The following is a 20,213-nucleotide window of genomic DNA, read 5'->3' as shown; positions in this document are numbered from 1 at the left end:
GCATACGTTGAACTATAGTAGATACTGCCAACGTTTTCCAAAATGGTTGAACCAATTTATTCATCCCCCCCCCGCAACTCTACATCTAGTAGTATATGGAAGTTACATTGTTCATCATTCTTTTATTTTTAATTTGTTTATTTAATTTATTTTTTATTTTTCCCTGCGTTGGGTCTTTGTTGCTGCTCGCGGGCTTTCTCTAGTTGTGGCAAGTGGGGGCTACTCTTTGTTGCAGTGTGCGGGCTTCTCATTGTGGTGGCTTCTCTTTGTTGTGGAGCACAGGCTGTAGGTGCGCAGGCTTCAGTAGTTGTGGCACGTGGGCTCTAGAGCGCAGGCTCAGTAGTTGTGGCACGCGGGCTTAGTTGCTCCATGGCATGTGGGATCTTCCCGGACCAGGGCTCGAACCCGTGTCCCCTGCATTGGCAGGCAGATTCTTAACCACTGCGCCACCAGGGAAGCCCCCAGCATTCTTATTAGCACTTGATATTTAAGTCTTTTTAAGTTTTAGTCGTTATGGTACCTGTGTGTTGTTCTCGTGAATTTTAATTGTTATCTCTCTGGTAACTAATGAGGTTGATCATCTTTTTTTTTTTTTTTTTAATCTTTATTGGAGTATAATTGCTTCACAATACCATGTTAGTTTCTGTTGCACAACAAAGCAAATCAGCCATATGCATACACATGTCCCCATATCCCCTCCCCCTTGAGCCTCTCTCCCATCCTCCCTATCCCACCCCTCTAGGTCATTGCAAAGCACCAAGCCAATCTCTCTGTGCTATGCTGCTGCTTCCCACCAGCCAACTATTTTACATTCGGTAGTGTATGTATGTCGATGCTACTCTCACTTTGCCCCAGCTTTGCCCTCCCACCCCATGTCCTCAAGTCCATTCTGTATGTCTACTTCTTTATTCCTGCCCTGCAACTAGGTTCATCAGTACCATTTTTTTTTTTCAGATTCCATATACAGGTGTTAGCATACAGTATTTGTTTTTCTCTTTCTGACTTACTTCACTCTGTATGACAGACTCTAGGTCCATCTACCTCACTACAAATAACTCCATTTCATTTCTTTTTATGGCTGAGTAATATTCCATTGTATATATGTGCCACATCTTCTTTATCCATTCATCTGTCGAAGGACATTTAGGTTGGTTCCATGTCCTGGCTATTGTAAGTAGTGGGATTGCTGGGTCATATGGTAGTTCTACTTTTAGTTTTTTACTAAAAGTAAATACTGTTTTCTGTAGTAGTTGTATCAATTTACATTTACATTTTTACATATCAATTTACATTCCCACCAATAGTGTAGGAGGGTTCCCTTTTCACCACACCCTTTCCAGCATTTACTGTTTCTAGGTTTTTTTGTTTTTGTTTTTGTTTTTGTTTTTGTTTTTGCAGTATGTGGGCCTCTCACTGTTGTGGCCTCTCCCGTTGCGGAGCACAGGCTCCGGGCGCGCAGGCTCAACGGCCATGGCTCACGGGCCCAGCCGCTCCGCGGCATGTGGGATCTTCCCAGACCAGGGCATGAACCTGTGTCCCCTGCATCGGCAGGCGGACTCTCAACCACTGCGTGACCAGGGAAGCCCCTCTAGGTTTTTTGATAATGGCTATTCTGACCAGTGTGAGGTGATACCTCACTGTAGTTTTGATTTGCTTTTCTCCAATAATTAGTGATGTTGAGCATCTTTTCATGTGCCTCTTGGCCATCTGTATGTCTTCCTTGGTGAAATATCTATTTAGGTCTTCTGCCCATTTTTTAACTGGATTGTTTGATTTTTGATATTGAGCTCCAAGAGCTGCTTGTATATTTTTGAGATTAATCATTTGTCTGTTGTTTCGTTTGCAAATGTTTTCTCCCATTCTGAGGGTTGTCTTTTTGTCTTGTTTATGGTTTCCTTTGCTGTGCAAAAGCTTTTAAGTTTAATTAAGTCCCATTTGTTTATTTTTGTTTTTATTTCTGTTACTGTAGGAGGTGGGTCAAAAAAGACCTCGCTGTGGTTTATGTTAAAAAGTGTTTTTCCTATGTTTTCCTCTAAAAGTTTTATAGTGTCTGGTCTTACATTTAAGTCTTTAATTCATTTGGAGTTTATTTTTGTGTATGGTGTTAGGAAGTGTTCTAATTTCATTCTTTGACATGTAGCTGTCCAGTTTTCCCAGCACCACTTATTGAAGAGGCTGTCTTTTCACCGTTGTATGTTCTTGTCTCCTTTGTCATAAGTTAGGTGCCCATATGTGCATGGGTTTATCTCTGGGCATTCTATCCTGTACCATTGATCTATATTTCTCTTTTTGTGCCAGTACCATACTGTCTTGATTACTGTAGCTTTGTGGTATAGTTTGAAGTCGGGGAGCCTGATTCCTCAAACTCTGTTTTCTTTCTCAAGATTGCTTTGGCTATCGGGGGTCTTTTGTGTTTCCATACGAATTGTAAGATTTTTTGTTCTAATTCTGTGAAGAATGCCATTGGTAGTTTGATAGGGATTGCATTGAATCTGTAGATTGATTTGGGTAATATAGTCATTTTCACAAGGTTGATTCTTTCAACCCAAGAACATGGTATATTTCTCCATCTGTTTATGTCATCTTTGATTTCTTTCATCAGTGTTTCATAGTTTTCTGAGTTCAAGTCTTTCGCCTCCTTAGGCAGGTTTATGCCTAGGTATTTTTCTTTTTGTTGCAATGGTTAATGGGCGTGTTTCCTTAATTTCTCTTTCTGATTTTTCGTCATTGGTGTATAGGAATGCCAGAGATTTCTGTGCATTAATCTTGTATCCTGCAACCTTACCAAATTTGCTGATTAGTTCTAGTAGTTTTCTGGTGGCATCTTTAGGATTTTCTATGTACAGTATCATGTCATCGGCAAATAGTGACAGTTTTGCTGCTTCTTTTGCCATTTGTATTCCTTCTGTTTCTTTTTCTTCCCCGATTGCTGTGGCTAGGACTTTCAAACTATGTTGCATAAGAGTGATGAGAGTGACATCTCTGTCTTCTTCCTGATCCTAGTGGAAATGCTTTCAGTTTTTCACCATTGAGTATGATGCTTCCTGTGTGTTTGTCATATATTGTCTTTATTATGTTGAGGTAGGTTCCCTCTGTGCCCATTTTGTAGAGAGTTTTTATCATAAATGGATGTTGAATTTTGTCAGAAGCTTTTTCTGCATCTGTTGAGATGATCATATGGTTTTTAATTTGTTAATGTGATGTATCACATTGATTGATTTGCATATACTGAAGAATCCTTGCATCCCTGGGATAAATTCCACTTGATCCTGGTGTATGATCCTTTCAGTGTGCTGTTGGAGTCTGTTTGGTAGTATTTTGTTCAGGATTTTTGCATCTATGTTCATCAGGGATATTGGTCTATAATTTTCTTTTTGTGTAGACTTTTTGATGATGGCCATTTTGACTGGTGTGAGGTGATATCTCATTGTAGGTTTTTTTTTTTTTTTGGCCACCCTGCATGGCTCATGGGATTTTAATCCCCTGACCAGGGATTGAACCTGGGCCCTCGGCAGTGAGAGTGCAGAGTCCTAACCAGTGGAGTGTCATTGTAGTTTTGATTTGCATTTCTCTAATAATTAGCGATGTTGAGCATCTTTTCATGTGCCTCTTGGCCATCTGTATGTCTTCTTTGGAGAGATGTCTGTTTAGGTCTTCAGCCCACTTTTTTGACTGGGTTGTTTCTTTTTTTGATAATGAGCCACATGAGCTGTTTGTAAATTTTGGAGATTAATCCCTTTTTGTTTGCATCATTTGCAAATATTTTCTCCCATTCTGCAGGTTGCCTTTTTGTTTTGTTTATCGTCTCCTTTGCTGTGCAAAAGCTTTTGAGTTTAATTAGGTCCCTTTTATTTTTTTTTAGCATCTTTATTGGGGTATACTTGCTTTACATTGTTGTGTTAGTTTCTGCTGTATAACAGAGTGAATCAGCTATATGTATGCATATATCCCCATATCCCCTCCCTCTTGCATCTCCCTCCCACCCTCCCTGTCCCACTCCTCTAGGTGGTCACAAAGCACTGAGCTGATCTATGAGTCTGCTTCCCGCTGGCTATCTGTTTTACATTTGGTAGTGTACATCCATTTGTTTATTTTTGTTTTTATTTCCATTACTCAGGGAGATGGATTGAAAAAGATATTTCTGCGATTTATGTCAAAGAGTGTTCTGCCTGTGTTTTCCTCTAAGAGTTTTATAGTATCCCGTCTTACATTTAGGTCTTTAATCCATTTTGAGTTTATTTTTGTGTATGGTGTTAAAGAATGTTCTAATTTCATTTTTTTACATGTAGCTGTCCAGTTTTCCCAGCACCATTTATGGACTTCCCTCTTGAAAGCATATTTCTAAAAATGTTTGCTGTATCTTTGTTAAAGTATACTGAGCGGTAAATAAGTGCTTTTAAAGATGTTTAGCATTTCCTATTTTAAACTATGTTATGAAGTTTTTAGAAATAAGTCTTAACATCTGTTTTGAAGTTGAAGCATAGTTTATTTACAATATTATCTTAGTTTTGGGTGTACAGCATAGTGATTCAGTATTTTTACAGATTAAAGTCTTACATCTTGATTTCAATTTTTTTCTAAAAATATTACCTAAATGTAAGTTATTTATACTAATTTTTAATGACTTCTTATATAAGACTCTCCTGAAAAAACTACACTGGCTGCAAAGCTATCTGCTAAGAAACAGGCATCCATGTACAGAGATGAAAATGATGATTTTCAAGTAGAGAAGAAAAGAATTCGACCCTTAGAAACTACACAGCAGGTAAACAGTTTATTGGCAGTGGAATAATCCCATTAGTTATAGCTGAACAAGGTAGTCAAGTATCAATCATTTTTCAGTGGCATCTGTAGAGATTATTTTGGGTAGTGTCAGCTATGAATTAAATGGTAAATTATTATAATTTCATTGTATAGAGTTACTCATTACAAAGGAGTTTATTATAGTAAATTATTCATAGTAGCATGTCATTAAAGTGAAACTGACGGGTGCTTTCTTATATATACGGAATTTGACAATAAAATATTTACTTAAGGCATGTATCAGTAACAGAGCTACTTTGTACTTTTTAAATCCTGTTGTTTTTATCTAATAATGGCATTTTCTTTTGGCCAATATACCTCTGATATGAATATTTAGGTCATAGATACTTTTGGTATTGATAGTTTTAATGTAATGACAAGGTTTACTGTTATTTATTGAGTTTTTAATATCAATACATTATAAAATATGTTTATTTCTAAAAATTATTGAAGAACCTAAGTTATTAGAAATTTTAAATGAAATGTTTTCGTAGGTGAAAACAATTTCTCATAGAGTTCATGGCATTGAGGTAAGGATGGACTTTAATAGACTTAGTTACAAATAAAAAAGATTATTAGTTAATTAACATGTCCTTTGTAGATAATTGTGTATTTTTAATTGAATATACTCAAAAGGTGTTTGCATTTTTATGTAGTTTATCTGTTCCATTTACAACCTTTATTAACTTCCATGATTAAACCCTGTTTTTAGAAATAGAATGAAATTGTTTTCTAGTTTTATATTTGGAAAATCACCAATTACAAATGAAGTATCTCTAGAGATTTCTTTCCCCCAAAATGTGTACTTAGAGTTGGATGTTGTGAGGTAGAGCTCAACATATAGCATTTATTCCCTGACTTCATTGGCTCTCATTTCTTTTTTGTAGGAACGGAATTATCGACAGAAATGCTTCTTTTCCTCTTTATAATTTAAGTAAATAGGTTTTGGCAAGTAAGAAAAAGCATAGATAGTTTGGAAAGAAAACAGTGGTGTTTATAAAAGAAATTTAGTCAAATATAATTTGGATTATCAAATATCTAGTAAGTAATATAATAATAGTAATCAAGTAATTTATTCCATCAGGTAGGAAATAATGAATATTTACATTTAAAGTTTTTATTCTGTGTTTTTTTTCAATTTAGAATAAGCTTTCCATTTTTATTTACTTTTATTTTCCAATTAGATATGTAATCGGACTTTGCCATAATACTATTCTTGGTATCAATATGGTGGGACTGTTTTATGGGAAGATCATTTTACAATGCTATAGTTTTGCCACATCACTAATTAAAGCTATTTTGGTCGGAATTTAAGAGGTATTACTTTATTCTGTTTTATTTAAGTCTTATAATAAGGTGCCTATTTGTTTTTAGAAACTTTTTGATTGTTGCCAGTGAGAAATAGTCATTTGTTTAATGCTGAAAACATACGTTATAGCTATTCTGATCTTTGAGAGCAGCTAGCCTCATCAAACTTCCTAGTTACAATAAATTTTATTTTGGTTCTGTATTTACAGATTAGAAAACGTCATTGTTTTGAAAAGGAGGTGCACCATTTGGATGCAAAAGTTGCTTCAGGAAAGACCACAAAACTCAACTCCCCATTAGGAAAGATAAACTCCTTTTCTCCACAAAATGTATGTATTTATGCCATTGTTCAGTTTAAAGAAGGAAAATGTGAAATTTGCTAAATCCATTTTTGAAAAAGATGAAGAATAGTGTAATCAAAGAAGAGTAGAAAACAACTCAGAAGTCCTAAGTGCTGTCACATGTCTTCTGTTGTGTGAGATGGTAAACCTATGCTCTTTGTGCCCCAGTTTCCTCATTTATAAAATAAGAGAATTGGACTAGAATGAGATCTGAAAGTTTTTTTCCTCTTTTACATTCTAATGTTTGTGAACTCTACTTCCTAAAGTTCTTTCAGTGTCCTTAGGGCATCAGTTCTCAAGGAGTAGTCCAGGGAGCTCTGGAGATTCCTGAGATTTTTTTCCAGATAGTCTGTGAGGTCAAAAGTATTTTCATAGTGATGTTAAGATGTTACTTACCTTTTTTTTTTTTTTTTTTTTTTACCATCTTTGACATTTGCACTGATGTTACAAAAGCATAGGTTGGTAAAACTGTTGGTGCTTTAGCACAGTAAGGGTAGTGGCATCAACCTGTATTAATAGTAATTTTCTTCACCGTCGTTAATGCACAGTTAAGAAAAGTCAGTTTCACTTAAGTCCTTGATGAAGGAGTAAAAACTACTAATTTTATTAAATCTTCACCCTTGAGATTTTTAACATTCTGTGTGAAGAATAGAGTAGTTTTTGTAAATCACTTTTGCATTCAGGAGTAGGATGGTTTTCTTGAGGGAAAGCACTTATAGGATTGTTTGGATTGTGAGCTGAACTAGCCACTTTTTTCACAGAACATTGTTTTTACTTGAAAGAATAACTGACAGACTAACTTCGGTAATTCTTGAAAATAAACAAAGTGAGCCTGATAAAATTTGAGATTTCAGTGAAAAATCAGAATTTTGAAAAATTGTATATACTACTGTGAGCTTAGCAATTTTCTGATACTTAAAGACTCTGATGATATTTATTGGTGGTGATATTGTATATGTGACTTTTTTGTATAATGAAATGTTTCATTTATATAGTTTTATATAAATGGAATCATGCCTGGAATTTTTCATTGAATTCCAAATATTGTGAATTTTACCTTGTTGGGTACTGGATATTAGTGTATTTCTATAAGTACTCTTGAGTTTTGCTCTGGGATGCAGTTAAATTACTTGGAATCAGCTTGATCCTTTCGGTTCTTGCTTTTAGGATTTGTTAGGTGGGACCTGAGCCGGGTTTAGTTTTGGGCTACCTCAGTAGAGGCGACCTCTTTTTGAGTCCTCTACCTAATGCTCCATGAATTATGAAGTTTTCCAGCCAGTGGCTGGTGGGAACAGGCACTGTTCCATGCTGTCTGTGAGTGTCTCATCATTTCAGGTGGTTCTTGCCACTATCTTGGATTGTTTCCTCATTGGCATGTGCTCATCAGTACTCTACTAGATACTTGAGAGGTCCTTCTGCAGATCTCTGGAGTGCATTCTTTGTGCAGCACTCTCCATTCTGCTTTCTTCTCTGTGAACTTTAGTCTTCTTGGTCTCCCTGGACTCTCAGCAGTGTCTCTTCAGCTTGGGTTTGCTGGGCTATATCTGGGTTCCCCTTCCCCATGCCACAGCATGGAAACTCTCAGGACAACAAGCAGAAAGAATCATAAGGCTTAATCTCATTTGTTTCCCATCTCTCAGGGATCACTCTTCCTTACCTGATGTCCTGTATCTTAAAAACTATTGTTTCAGGGGTTCCCTGGTGGAGCAGTGGTTGAGAGTCCACCTGACGATGCAGGGGACATGGGTTCGTGCCCCGGTCCGGGAAGGTCCCACATGCCGCGGAGCGGCTGAGCCTGCGCGTCCGGAGCCTGCGCATCCGTAGCCTGTGCTCCGCAACGGGAGAGGCCACAACAGTGAGAGGCCCGTGTATCGCAAAAAAAAAAAACCCAAAAAAACTATTGTTTCATATAGTCTGTCTGTATTTTTAGTTTTTCAGGTAGGGGATGAAACAACTCATTGACAAATTCCAGAAGTCTTCAGATGGCTTATAAAGCTCCTGTTTACCTGGACAGTCTTTAGGCCTTTATAAACTTTTTGCATTCTTTTGCCCTTTCTCCTCTTTCCCACTTTTTTTTGTCTGACTTCTGCTAATCCTTCAGGAAGCCTTCCTTGGTGTCCCCAATTTTGAGTTAGATTCCCATCTGGAATGTTCCTTGTATATCTCAAGAACATTTTCTTTTTTTTTAAATTAACATTTTATTTTTATTTTATGTAATTAAATTAATTAATTTATTATTTTATTTTTGGCTGCATCAGTTTTTTTTTATCATCTTTATTGGAGTATAATTGTATGGATATGTATGTTCCTATTACCATTTTCTTAATTGTTTTGGGTTTGTTATTGTAGGTCTTTTCCTTCTCTTGTGTTTCCTGCCAAGAGAAGTTCCTTAGGATTTGTTGTAAAGCTGGTTTGGTAGTGCTGAATTCTCTTAGCTTTTGCTTGTCTGTAAAGATTTTAATTTCTCTGTCAAATCTGAATGAGATCTTTGCTGGGTAGAGTAATCTTGGTTGTAGCTTTTTCCCTTTCATCACTTTAAATATGTCCTGCCACTCCCTTCTGTCTTGCAGAGTTTTTGCTGAAAGATCAGCTGTTAACCTTATGGGAATTCCCTTGTATGTTATTTGTTGTTTTTCCCTTGCTGCTTTTAATATTTTTTCTTTGTATTTAATTTTTGGTAGTTTGATTAATATGTGTTTTGGCATGTTTCTCCTTGGATTTATCCTGTATGGGACTTTTCTGTGCTTCTTGGACTTGATTGACTATTTCCTTTCCTGTATTAGGGAAGTTTTCAACTATAATCTCTTCAAATGTTTTCTCAGTCCCTTTTTTTTTCTCTTCCTCTGGGACTCCTATAATTCAAATGTTGGTGCGTTTAATGTTGTCCCAGAGGTCTCCGAGACTGTCCTCAATTCTTCTCATTCTTTTTTCTTTATTCTGCTCTGCAGTTGTTATTTCCACTATTTTATCTTCCAGGTCACTTATACATTCTTCTGCCTCATTTATTCTGCTATTGATGCCTTCTGGAGAATTTTTAATTTCATTTATTGTGTTGTTCATCATTGTTTGTTTGCCCTTTAGTTCTTCTAGGTCCTTGTTAAACGTTTCTTGTATTTTCTCCATTTTATTTCCAAGATTTTGCATCATCTTTACTATCATTACTCTGAATTCTTTTTCAGGTAGACTGCCTATTTCCTCTTTGCATCAGGTCTTAGCTGCAGCACACAGGATCTTTCGTGTGGCGCACGGGCTCTTCGTTTCGGTGCACGGGCTTCTCTCTAGTTGTGGTGTGCGGGCTCCAGAGTGCACAGGGCTCAGTAGTTGTGGTGTGTGGGCTCTCTAGTTGTGTTGTGTGGGGTCCAGAGTGTGTGGGCTCTGTAGTTGTGGCACATAGGGTCCAGTTGTGACACGCAGGCTCAGTAGCTGTGGTGCGTGGGCTTAGTTGCTTTGCGGCATGTGGGATCCTAGTTCCCTGACTAGGGATCGAACCCACATCCCCTGCATTGGAAGGCGGATTCTTAACCACTGGACCACAAGGGAAGTCCCTACTTCTTAGTTTTTAACACTTAACCTTACTCTTAGTATCCTCTCCACAGGCTCTTAGTTCCATTATGGACAACACCAGTTTCTCTGAGACCTCCTTGAAGACTGTGACTGTTTTATTCATTTTTTTGTCTCAAGCACCTAACGTAGTGCCAGGAACCTAGTTGTAGACTGAATAAATGAATACCATAATCCCTGCCCTCAAAGAGCCTTCTTTTAAATGCTTGAAAATACTGAGTGGGAGAAAAGAATTGTCAGTTATCTTCAGAGAAACCTTATGTTTCTTCAGAGAAGCTTTATGTTTGCCAATGTTTTCTTGCTCATTTTCTTTCACTGTACCTTATTGTCTTCATAGCCCTTACTATTTGAATTTATTAGTCTACTTGTTTATTATCTATTTGCCCTGTTAGAATGTAATGTCAGTCTTTTTCACGGGCATCTCGGCTACCTAGAACAGCGTATGGCATATATTAGTTGCCCAATAAATATTTGTTGGTAGAATCTTATTGAATTCTTATAATGACTTTGAGGCAGGTACTATTGTTATTCTCATCTTACAGGTAAGGAAACTCTGAGAAGTAAGTAATTTGCCTAAGGTCACAAAGCTGGCAAATAGTTGAGTTAGATCCTACCTAAGGAGTCTGATGCTCTGGCAAATGCTCTAATTACTTTATTATACATTCTCTAAAATGCCCCAGAAATTCTGGAGCCATGTAAACAGTATTCTAACAACAAGATAAGGGAAAAAATATGTAGAAGCCTCTCAAGGCTAAAGAAATCAAGTATAGAATAAGATGATTGATAATAGCTAAAATAAGATAAAGTTTTTTGTTTTTTAAGGATTTTTTTTGTTTCGTTTTGTTTTTACTGGTTAAGAGAATGAGTGCAAATCAGATTGCCTGGGTTTTCATCACAGTTCTGCTCTTTACAACCTTGGTAACCTTGATTAAGTTTTTAAACTATTGCTACTTCATTTTCCCATTTGTTAAATGGGGATGGTAATAGTATCTATCTTACAGGGCTGCTAGAGGGTTAAACAAGTTAATACTTATAAAGTGCTTAGATTATACCTGACGTATCTTGGAGCTTATTAAGTGGTAAGTGGTAGTAAAAGTATCAGCAGCAGCAGTTGTAGTACTTACATATTTTTATGCTGCTGATAAAAGGTATTATATAATATTGGTTAATAATATTAATTTTCAGAAGTTAGGTTTATAATTAGCAAATTCTTTTAATATGTGTCAAAGATGTTTATAGCTCAACCTGTTTAGGATCTAGACCACTTGACCATAAGCAGAGCTACTGTGCTCCTGGCTGAGTATCTTAATTTTAAACTAAGTTCTTTGATGATTTCTTGTTTTGGTTATGTACTATGTTGATCATTTATTATGATCTTCTTTTTTTTTTTTTTTTTTTTTGCTGTACGCGGGCCTCTCACTGCTGTGGCCTCTCCCGTTGCGGAGCACAGGCTCCGGACACACAGGCTCCGCGGCCATGGCTCGCGGGCCCAGCCGCTCCGCGGCATGTGGGATCCTCCGGGATCGGGGCACGAACCCGTGTCCCCTGCATCGGCAGGCGGACTCTCAACCACTGCGCCACCAGGGAGGCCCATATTATGATCTTCTTATTGGCAAAGTATAATTGTATCTATACATGTGTATCTATATCTTTATATCAGTTTTATTTTTAAACCAGGAGTTATAAGTTTTCTTTCTTGGCTTTAGCTGGTATAGGTCTACATTGCTTTAGAAATGCAATAATTTTTCATAGATGGGTGATTTATTACTCATAATGTTAAAGGTATGGGTTTCTGACAATTTCTTGTAAGTTTGAAGATTTTTTGAAGAAGCTAAATCTCAACTAAGTCTAGTAACTCAAATGGTAACATTTCACTAGTCAACAGAACTTTTGTTTGTAAGAAGACGTAAGTGATATATGCCATACTAATTAAGCATGCATAAAGTAAATTTGTCAGACACCAGAGTACTTTTGCAATGACAGAAAAGACCATATGACTGAGCTCTAATATTTGTTCTTTTTTTGGTAGTCTATAGTGAAAAGCATGAATATATAAAGTAACTTTATGAAAACCCCCACGAATACTTAGGTAAAATGATCTGTATTTTCAATGTTATTTTTTTTGTTCCTAACACAAATAGAGTAAGCAGTTACAATAGAAACATAATTAGTACAAAATGTAAAGTTTTAGCTAATGTGAATGTTTCTTCCTTTTGTACTTTAGTAAATTGTTAGTGAATTTTAGTAAATTGTTAAGAAAACCTGTAGTTTTTTGTATTTTGGCTATCATCTTAATTTTAAAAGTTTATGGTAGTATTTTTAATAAATCTTACATGGATATTTAGCAGTAAATAATACTTCTCGTTTTTCAGAGAACCAGGGCTAAACATTTCCATGGATATAATATAATAAAAAATAATGGGGATATGCATAGGGGTAATTTATTTAAAGAAACGAGTCTTTGGGCTTCCCTGGTGGCGCAGTGGTTGAGAATCCGCCTGCCGATGCAGGGGACATGGGTTCGTGCCCCAGTCTGGGAAGATCCCACATGCCGCGGAGCGGCTGGGCCCGTGAGCCATGGCCGTTGAGCCTGTGCGTCCGGAGCCTGTGCTCCGCAACGGGAGAGGCCACAACAGTGAGAGGCCTGCGTACCGCAAAAAAAAAAAAAAAAAGAAGAAACAAGTCTTTGAGTATAGTAATACGTTTTTCCCTGCTAGAAATTTACTTTGGTTTCTGGTACAACTTTTTTTCTCTTTCTCTTTTTTTTTTTGCGGTATGTGGGCCTCTCACTGTTGTGGCCTCTCCCGTTGCGGAGCACAGGCTCCGGACGCACAGGCCCAGCGGCCATGGCTCACGGGCCCAGCCGCTCCGCGGCATGTAGGATCTTCCCAGACCGGGACACCAACCCATTTCCCCTGCATCGGCAGGCGGACTCTCAGCCACTGCGCCACCAGGGAAGCCCTTCTTTCTCTTTTTTAATGAAGGTATAATTAACATTTAATATGTTAGTTTCATGTGTACAACATAATGGTTCAGTATTTGTATACATTGCGAAATGATCACCATAAGTCTAATTAATATCTGTCACCTTACATAGTTACAAGATTTTTTTTTTCTTATGATGAGAGCTTTTAAGATTTACTGTCTTAGCTACTGTCAAATATTTAACACAGTATTATTAACTGTAGTCACCATCCTGTACATGACATCCACATGACTTACTCATTTTATAACTGGAAGTTTGTACCTTTTGACCTCCTTCACCCATTTCTTCTGCTCTTCACCGCCATCTCTAGCAGCCACCAATCTGTTCTCTGCATCTGTGAGCTTATTTTTTTTGTTTTTGCATTGTTTTCGTTTTTAGATTTTACATACAAATTTGCCTTTCTCAGTCTGACTTATTCCACTACGCATAATATCCTCCATGTTCATCCATGTTGTCCCAAATGGCAAGATTTTATTCTTTTTTATGGCTGAATAATATTCCATTGTATATATATACATATACATATACATATATATGTGTGTGTATATATATACACACACCACATTTTCTTTATGCATTCATCCATCTATGGACACATATTGTTTCCATATCTTGGCCATTATAAGTAATGCTGCAGTGAACATGGGAGTGCATGTATCTTTTTGAGTTACTTTTTTCATTTTCTTCAGGTAACTTCTCAGATGTGGAATTCCTGGATCATATGGTTATTCTATTTTTAATTTTTTTGAGTAACTTTCATACTGTTTTCTGTAGTGACTGCATCAGTTTACATTCTGCCAGCAGTTCACAAGGATTCCCTTTTCTCCACATCCTTGCCAATACTTGCTGTTTTTTGTCTTTTTGATAATAGTCATTTTAACAGGTGTGAGGTGATGTTTCATTGTGATTTCGATTTGCATTTCCCTGATGAGTAGTGATGTTGAGCGTATTTTCATATACTTGTTGGCCATCTGTATGTCTTCTTTGGAAAAATGTCTCTTCATATCGTCTGCCCATTTTTTGTTCAGATTGCTATTGAGTTGTATGAATTCTTTGTATATTAGATGTTCGTCCCTTATCAGATACATGATTTGCAAATATTTTCTCCTTTTCAGTAGGTTGCCTTTTCATTTTGTTGATGGTTTCCTTTGCTGTGCTGAAGCTTTTTAGTTTGATGTAGTCCCCCTTGTTTATTTTTGCTTTTGTTGCTTTTGCTTTTAGAGTCAGATTCAAAAAACTATTGCCAAGCCCTCTGTCAAGGAGTTTACCCATCTATGTTTTCTTCTAGGAGTTTTATGATTTCAGGTCTGAGGTTCAAGTGTTTAATCCATTTTGCGTTAGTTTTTGTAGATAATGTAAGATAGTTGTCCCGTTTCATTCTTTTGCATGTGGCTGTCCAGTTTTCCCAGCAACATTTATTAAAGAAACTGTCCTTTCCCCATTGTATAACATTTTAAAGTCATTGCAAAGTGGCTTGCTATAAATCACAAAAAATATTTTCTGTAAATTCTGGGATAGGTGATTTCATAAAAAGTAGAAGAAAAATGTAGTTTCATAATGTTTAATATTTATTTTATATCAGTTTGTGAAATGAGTTTATCACCAAAACTTTTAGATAAAGTAATTTTAGAAATGCAGTCCATATTTTAGAACTTTTCTTATGTTGACAGATCATATGCCTCATATTTAGGTATCATATTTTAATCTAGATCATCTACAGATTTGAATAAAGTAAATTGAGGAACATGGGAAAGAAACATTTCTTTTTAGGACCTGTTCCTTCAAATGGGAGGAAAAAGAGGATGGGACTAGATTTAATATACCTTATATCCCATTTAGCTGTGATACCTCTAAATTCTAATGATGCTTTTCCTATTTTGATCCTTATAAGATGATATTAGGGAGCATTTATTTTTTAGAAGAATAGTTATTTGGATTGGTAAATTAATGGTTTAGTTCTCTTATCCCTACAAAGATATAAATGTTACAGTTTTCATACTTTTGAAAACTGCAGTTGTATTATTTTCTGGAAAACTCTCCTCCATACATTAAATGATAAATTAGTTTAATGATTTCTGTTTTCCTGTAAATTTGACATTAAACTCTTTATGTTTTTCTTTTAAGTCTTCTTAGTTTTTATGAAACTAATTTAGCTTCCAACCTGTGGATTGAATTGGGTAGCTGTCTTTTTACCTTCCTATCATCTCCAGTTTCCTCACTCTCTTCAAGTCAGAAACTGGTGTCAGTACCTCCTCTCTTACATGAAATACCTTCCAACGTCCCCTGCTTTTTCCCTTTCCTTGCATTTTACTTAGTTATTTATTATTTTTTTAATACATCTTTATTGGAGTATAATTGCTTTATGATGTTGTGTTAGCTTCTGCTGTACAACACAGTGAGTCAAGCATATGCATACCTATATCCCCATATTCCTTCCCTCTTGAGCCTCCCTCCCACCCTCCCTATCCCACCCCTCTAGGTTGCCACAAAGCACCGAGCTGATCTCCCTGTGGTATGCAGCAGCTTCCCACTAGCTCTCTGTTTTACATTTGGTCGTGTATAGATGTCAGTGCTACTCTCTCACTACGTCCCAGCCTCCCCATCCCCCCACCTGCACGTCCTCAAGTCCGTTCTCCACGTCTGCATCTTTATTCCTGCCCCACCACTAGGTTCGTCAGTACCATTTTTCTAGATTCCATATATATATATATGTTAGCATACAGTATTTGTTTTTCTCTTTTTGACTTCACTTTGTATGACAGACTCTAGGTCCATCCACCTCACTACAAATAACTCAATTTTGTTTCTTTTTATGGCTGAGTAATATTCCATTGTATATATGTGCCACATCTTCTTTATCTACTCGTCTGTCAGTGGACATTTAGGTTGTTTCCATGTCCTGGCTATTGTAAATAGTGCTGTAAATGAACATTGGGGTACATGACTCTTTTTGAATTATGGTTCTCTTAGGGTATATGCCCATTAGTGGGATTGGTGGGTCATATGATAGTTCTATTTTTAGTTTTTTAAGGAATCTCCATACTCTTCTCCATAATGGCTGCACCAATTTACATTTCCACCAACAGTGCAGGAGGGTTCCCTTTTCTCCACACCCTCTCCAGCATTTATTGTTTGTAGATTTTTTGATGATAGCCATTCTGACTAGTGTGAGGTGATACCTCATTGTGGTTTTGATTTGCATTTCTCTAATGATTAGTGATATTGAGCATCTTTTCATGTGTTTGTTGGCCATCTGTATATCTTCTCTGGAGAAATGTCTATTTAGGTCTTCTGTCCATTTTTGGATTGGATTGTTTGTTTTTTTTGATATTGAGCTGCATGAGTTGCTTGTATGTTTTGGGGATTAATCCTTTGTCAGTTGCTTCATTTGCAAATATTTTCTCCCATTCTGAGGGTTGTCTTTTCATCTTGCTTATGGTTTCCTTTGCTGTGCAAAAGCTTTTAAGTTTCATTAGGTCCCATTTGTTTATTTTTGTTTTTATTTCCATTACTCTAGGAGGTGGGTCAAAAAGGATGTTGCTGTGATTTACGTCATAGAGTGTTCTGCCTATGTTTTCCTCTAAGAGTTTTATAGCATCTGGCCTTACATTTAGGTCTTTAGTCCATCTTGAGTTTATTTTTGTGTGGTGTTAGGAAGTGTTCTAATTTCATTTTATTACATGTAGCTGTCCAGTTTTCCAATCACCACTTATTGAAGAGGCTGTCTTTTCTCCATTGTATATTTTTGCCTGCCTACATTTTATTTATGTATTTATGTATGTATGTATGTATGTATGTATTTCTTTTTGCTCTCACCGTGTGACATGTGGGATCTTAGTTCCCCCTACCAGGGATTGAACCCATGCCCCCTGAAGTGGAAGCACAGAGTGTTAACCACTGGACCGCCAGGGAAGTCCCTCTTTACATTTTAGATTCATGTTTTTATACAGATAATTCATATTGTTAAGGATCTAGTGAGGCATCAGTCTCCGTGTGGTCAAAATATAGTTAAGAAAAAGCATTATATTTTAGAATAGAATGGTAACATTCTGATATTACCTTGTTCTACCACTCATAACCATTTTCTCTAGAATTTATTTATATGTATTCTCTTAATTCTTTTAGCAAATCCTCACAATGAGTGAGGTATTCTCACAGACACATTCTTATGCTTATACCTGCTGTTTGTTTATTAAACAAGTACTAACATTGTGTATATACTTTTAGAAAAAGTAGTGTTTATTTTTGCGTAGTGTGTAGAAAAGAGGTGGGTCCAGCAGAGTGCGCTGTTGATCTTCAGGTAAAGTGTTGGTGCTGGGCAAAGCCTTGGGCTGTTTTTCTTCCTCTTAAACCCTACCTTTACTTTCTTTTGTCTCTGTCTCTCTTTTTCTCTCCCTCTCTTTCCTCCCTATCTCCCTTCAATGCTGAGATATTCTCAGGAGAAAATGACCAATTTATTTTGAAAAGCTGTTATTTTACAAGTCATTTTCCCATAGTTTTACTCTACTTTTTATTTAAAATAACTGCTGTATAGAGAGATAATGCTTACTGTGTTTTAGGAACTCTTAAATAGTCTAGAAATACTCATTTACCTGATAAATACAGGTTCATGTGAGTTAATGCTTATTGCAGGTCCTTTTAAGTTTTCTGTGGATTTGACCATTTTCAAAATAAAACAAAAGAATTTAATTGAATCCCTATAATAACCTTATGAGGAAGGTGTTAATATTTTCTTCAGTGACAGAAGAGGAAATTGAGTCACAGATTGTTTAAGTTCATGTCACGAAGCTGATGAGTAGAGGCTGGTTTAAAACTCAGGCATTCTGGCTCTAGAATTAATCCTCTCAACCACCTCACTATTTTGCCTTTGAATCAACTCTTCCCGATGACCTTTAGATGAAAGATAGTTCATTTTTGTACTTTCACAGGTAATATTATGTAGATAATTCATTTAATATTAGTTCCTCTTTTAGTCTCTCTCTCTCAACACCCTGTTCTTTTATGATGCTTACCAAAGTTTATGATTACATATTTATTTATAGGTTTCATGGTTTTACTTGCCTCCTTGCCAGGCTGTCCATAAGGACAAGTGTATTGTCTCTCTTGTTCACTTTTTTATAACCAGCGTCTGGCACAGGACCTGTGCTTAGTAAGTACTCACATATTTGTTGAATAAATGAATGGAAAAATGGCTAAAGTTAAGAAAATGTACTCTTTACCACCATTACTTGTGGCTTACAGCTTTTACTCAGATCCATATACTTAGAGAGGTGTGACAGTACTGTTAAATAGAGGAGGTTTTTAAATGTTTTTTTGCTTCTTCTGCAGTACATTTTGGTTGTAGTTTTTTATGTACTAGCACACAAAAATAAAAGATCAAATAATGATTTCAGGGACCAAGAGGTAAATTGGTGCTTAATATAAACAAAAGATTAGAAACAACTTTTGTTTTCTGTAGCTACTCTATGACCACACATCTAGTTGAAGTATAGTTTATTCAAGACAGCAAAATTTTTGAAAACTGTTACATGCCAAACACTTAAAAACAATAACTTGCATTTCTTTGACAGTTAATAATAATGATATAATGATAGCTTTTTGGAATGTATGCGTGTGCCAGGAAGTTTGTACGTTCTCTCATATATCCTTACATGAACTCTGTGAAGAAAATAGAGCAGCTGTTAGTCTCATTTTATAGATAAGAAAATTGGAGCCCAAAGATACTAGATTATTTGACAATGGTCATAATTACGGATATATATGGTAGAACTGTGATTTGAGTCTAGTTCTAAAATTGAGCTGAATATAGATTCATGGAAAGGAGAGAAAAGGAATGGCTGGGAAATTTTTTTGTTTTCCTGTTGGCTGATGGGGAAAAAACAAAGTTACTTGGCAAGAGAAAAGAGATTTTATTATTCAATATGTCTGGCCTTAAAATATCTTCTTTTAAATAGTCAGTCTGCAGTTGGGGAAGATTAAATTATCTTAAACATTTTGTGTATTTTACCTCCTAAAGAGTCAAAGGAAGTTTTAAACTCAAATTAAAAAAAAAATTATGAGGAATATACATTGTTTGAAAAACCTTTAACAGTATAAACCAGTACAGAGTAAAAAGTTAAATATTCTCCCTTAAACTATTACTTCCATGCCCCTTTCTGTTTCCCAGAAGTAAACAAGAGGAACACTTTCATGAGAATCTTTCTGGATCTTTTTGTATAAATTTACAACAGATATTTTTCATAGTTCTGTTATAGTTAAATTTTTTTTTTTACATTTAACCCTCTTATTTATAGAGTTTATTTTAATATATGTATGAGGCCAGGTTCTAACTGTATGCTTTTCCAAATAGATGATCAATTGTCCTAGAGTCAACTAAAGAAAAATTTTTCCTGATTTAATTTTTCCTTTGCTGTTATCATATACTAAATTGTTATATATGCTTGGGTTGGTTCCTGGCCTTTTTTTTTTAATTTTAATATTTTTCAAAACATATCTGTGTATAGTCAGAGTCAGAAAGTTCTACGTGGCTTCAAACAAAAAGCAGTAGACCTCTGCCCTAGTTCTAGTCTACCAGTTCCCCCTATCTGAAGTCAATAACTTTTAATCATTTTACCTGTTTATTCTCAAATTTATCTATTTTTTTAAAAAAAAGTAACAAGCATGTACTGCCTTTTTCTTGAATTTTCAGTTTTGGATACCTTCCATTTTCCTTCCATTGTCTTCCTACTGTCCTTTCTTTTTTTTTTGGGCTGCGTCAGGTCTTAGTTGCAGCACACAGGATCTTCACTGAGGCGTGCAAGATCTTTCATTGCGGCGCATGGGCTTCTGTACTTGTAATGTGCAGGCTTCTCTCTAGTTGTGGTGTGCGCTCCAGGGTACGTGAGCTCCAGAGCGCATGGGCTCTGTTGTTTGCAGCATGCGGGCTCTCTCGTTGAGGCACATGAGCTCAGTAGTTGTGGCGGGCAGGGTTAGTTGCCCCACGGCATGTGGGATCTTAGTTCCCCGACCAGCGATCGAACCCACATCCCCTGTGTTGGAAGGCAGATCCTCTACCACTGTACCACCAGGGAAGTCCCCTGTCCTTTCTAATTTTCTCATTACTTTTCCCCCTCAAGCCTCACAATATTTGATGTTTACATTATTGTAATTATATAAATATCATTAAAAACTGAGCCAAGTGTTAGATTATGATTACAGTTCTTTCCCCAAACCAG

General features: G+C 36.4%; 1 protein-coding gene across 6 annotated transcripts in view; it reads left to right on the top strand.

The window, feature by feature from the left end:
* BRIP1 (BRCA1 interacting helicase 1) overlaps window positions 1-20,213 on the top strand; it is a 189,131-nt gene that overhangs the window by 8,540 nt on the left and 160,378 nt on the right. For all 6 annotated transcript variants that reach the window (XR_009530419.1, XM_060082288.1, XM_060082285.1 and 3 more), the window contains exons 5-6: window positions 4,638-4,765; window positions 6,321-6,440. Coding sequence is in view for 5 of the 6 variants with exons in the window: in XM_060082288.1 (XP_059938271.1) it covers window positions 4,638-4,765; window positions 6,321-6,440 (248 nt within the window). In the remaining variant the exon portion in view is untranslated. The remainder of the gene's footprint in view (window positions 1-4,637; window positions 4,766-6,320; window positions 6,441-20,213) is intronic.

This window comes from Mesoplodon densirostris, chromosome 18 (genome assembly GCF_025265405.1).
Source record: "Mesoplodon densirostris isolate mMesDen1 chromosome 18, mMesDen1 primary haplotype, whole genome shotgun sequence".
NCBI classification, from domain to species: domain Eukaryota; kingdom Metazoa; phylum Chordata; class Mammalia; order Artiodactyla; family Ziphiidae; genus Mesoplodon; species Mesoplodon densirostris.
Note: the sequence above shows the minus strand (reverse complement) of the source record. Positions and strands in the feature narration are given on the sequence as shown.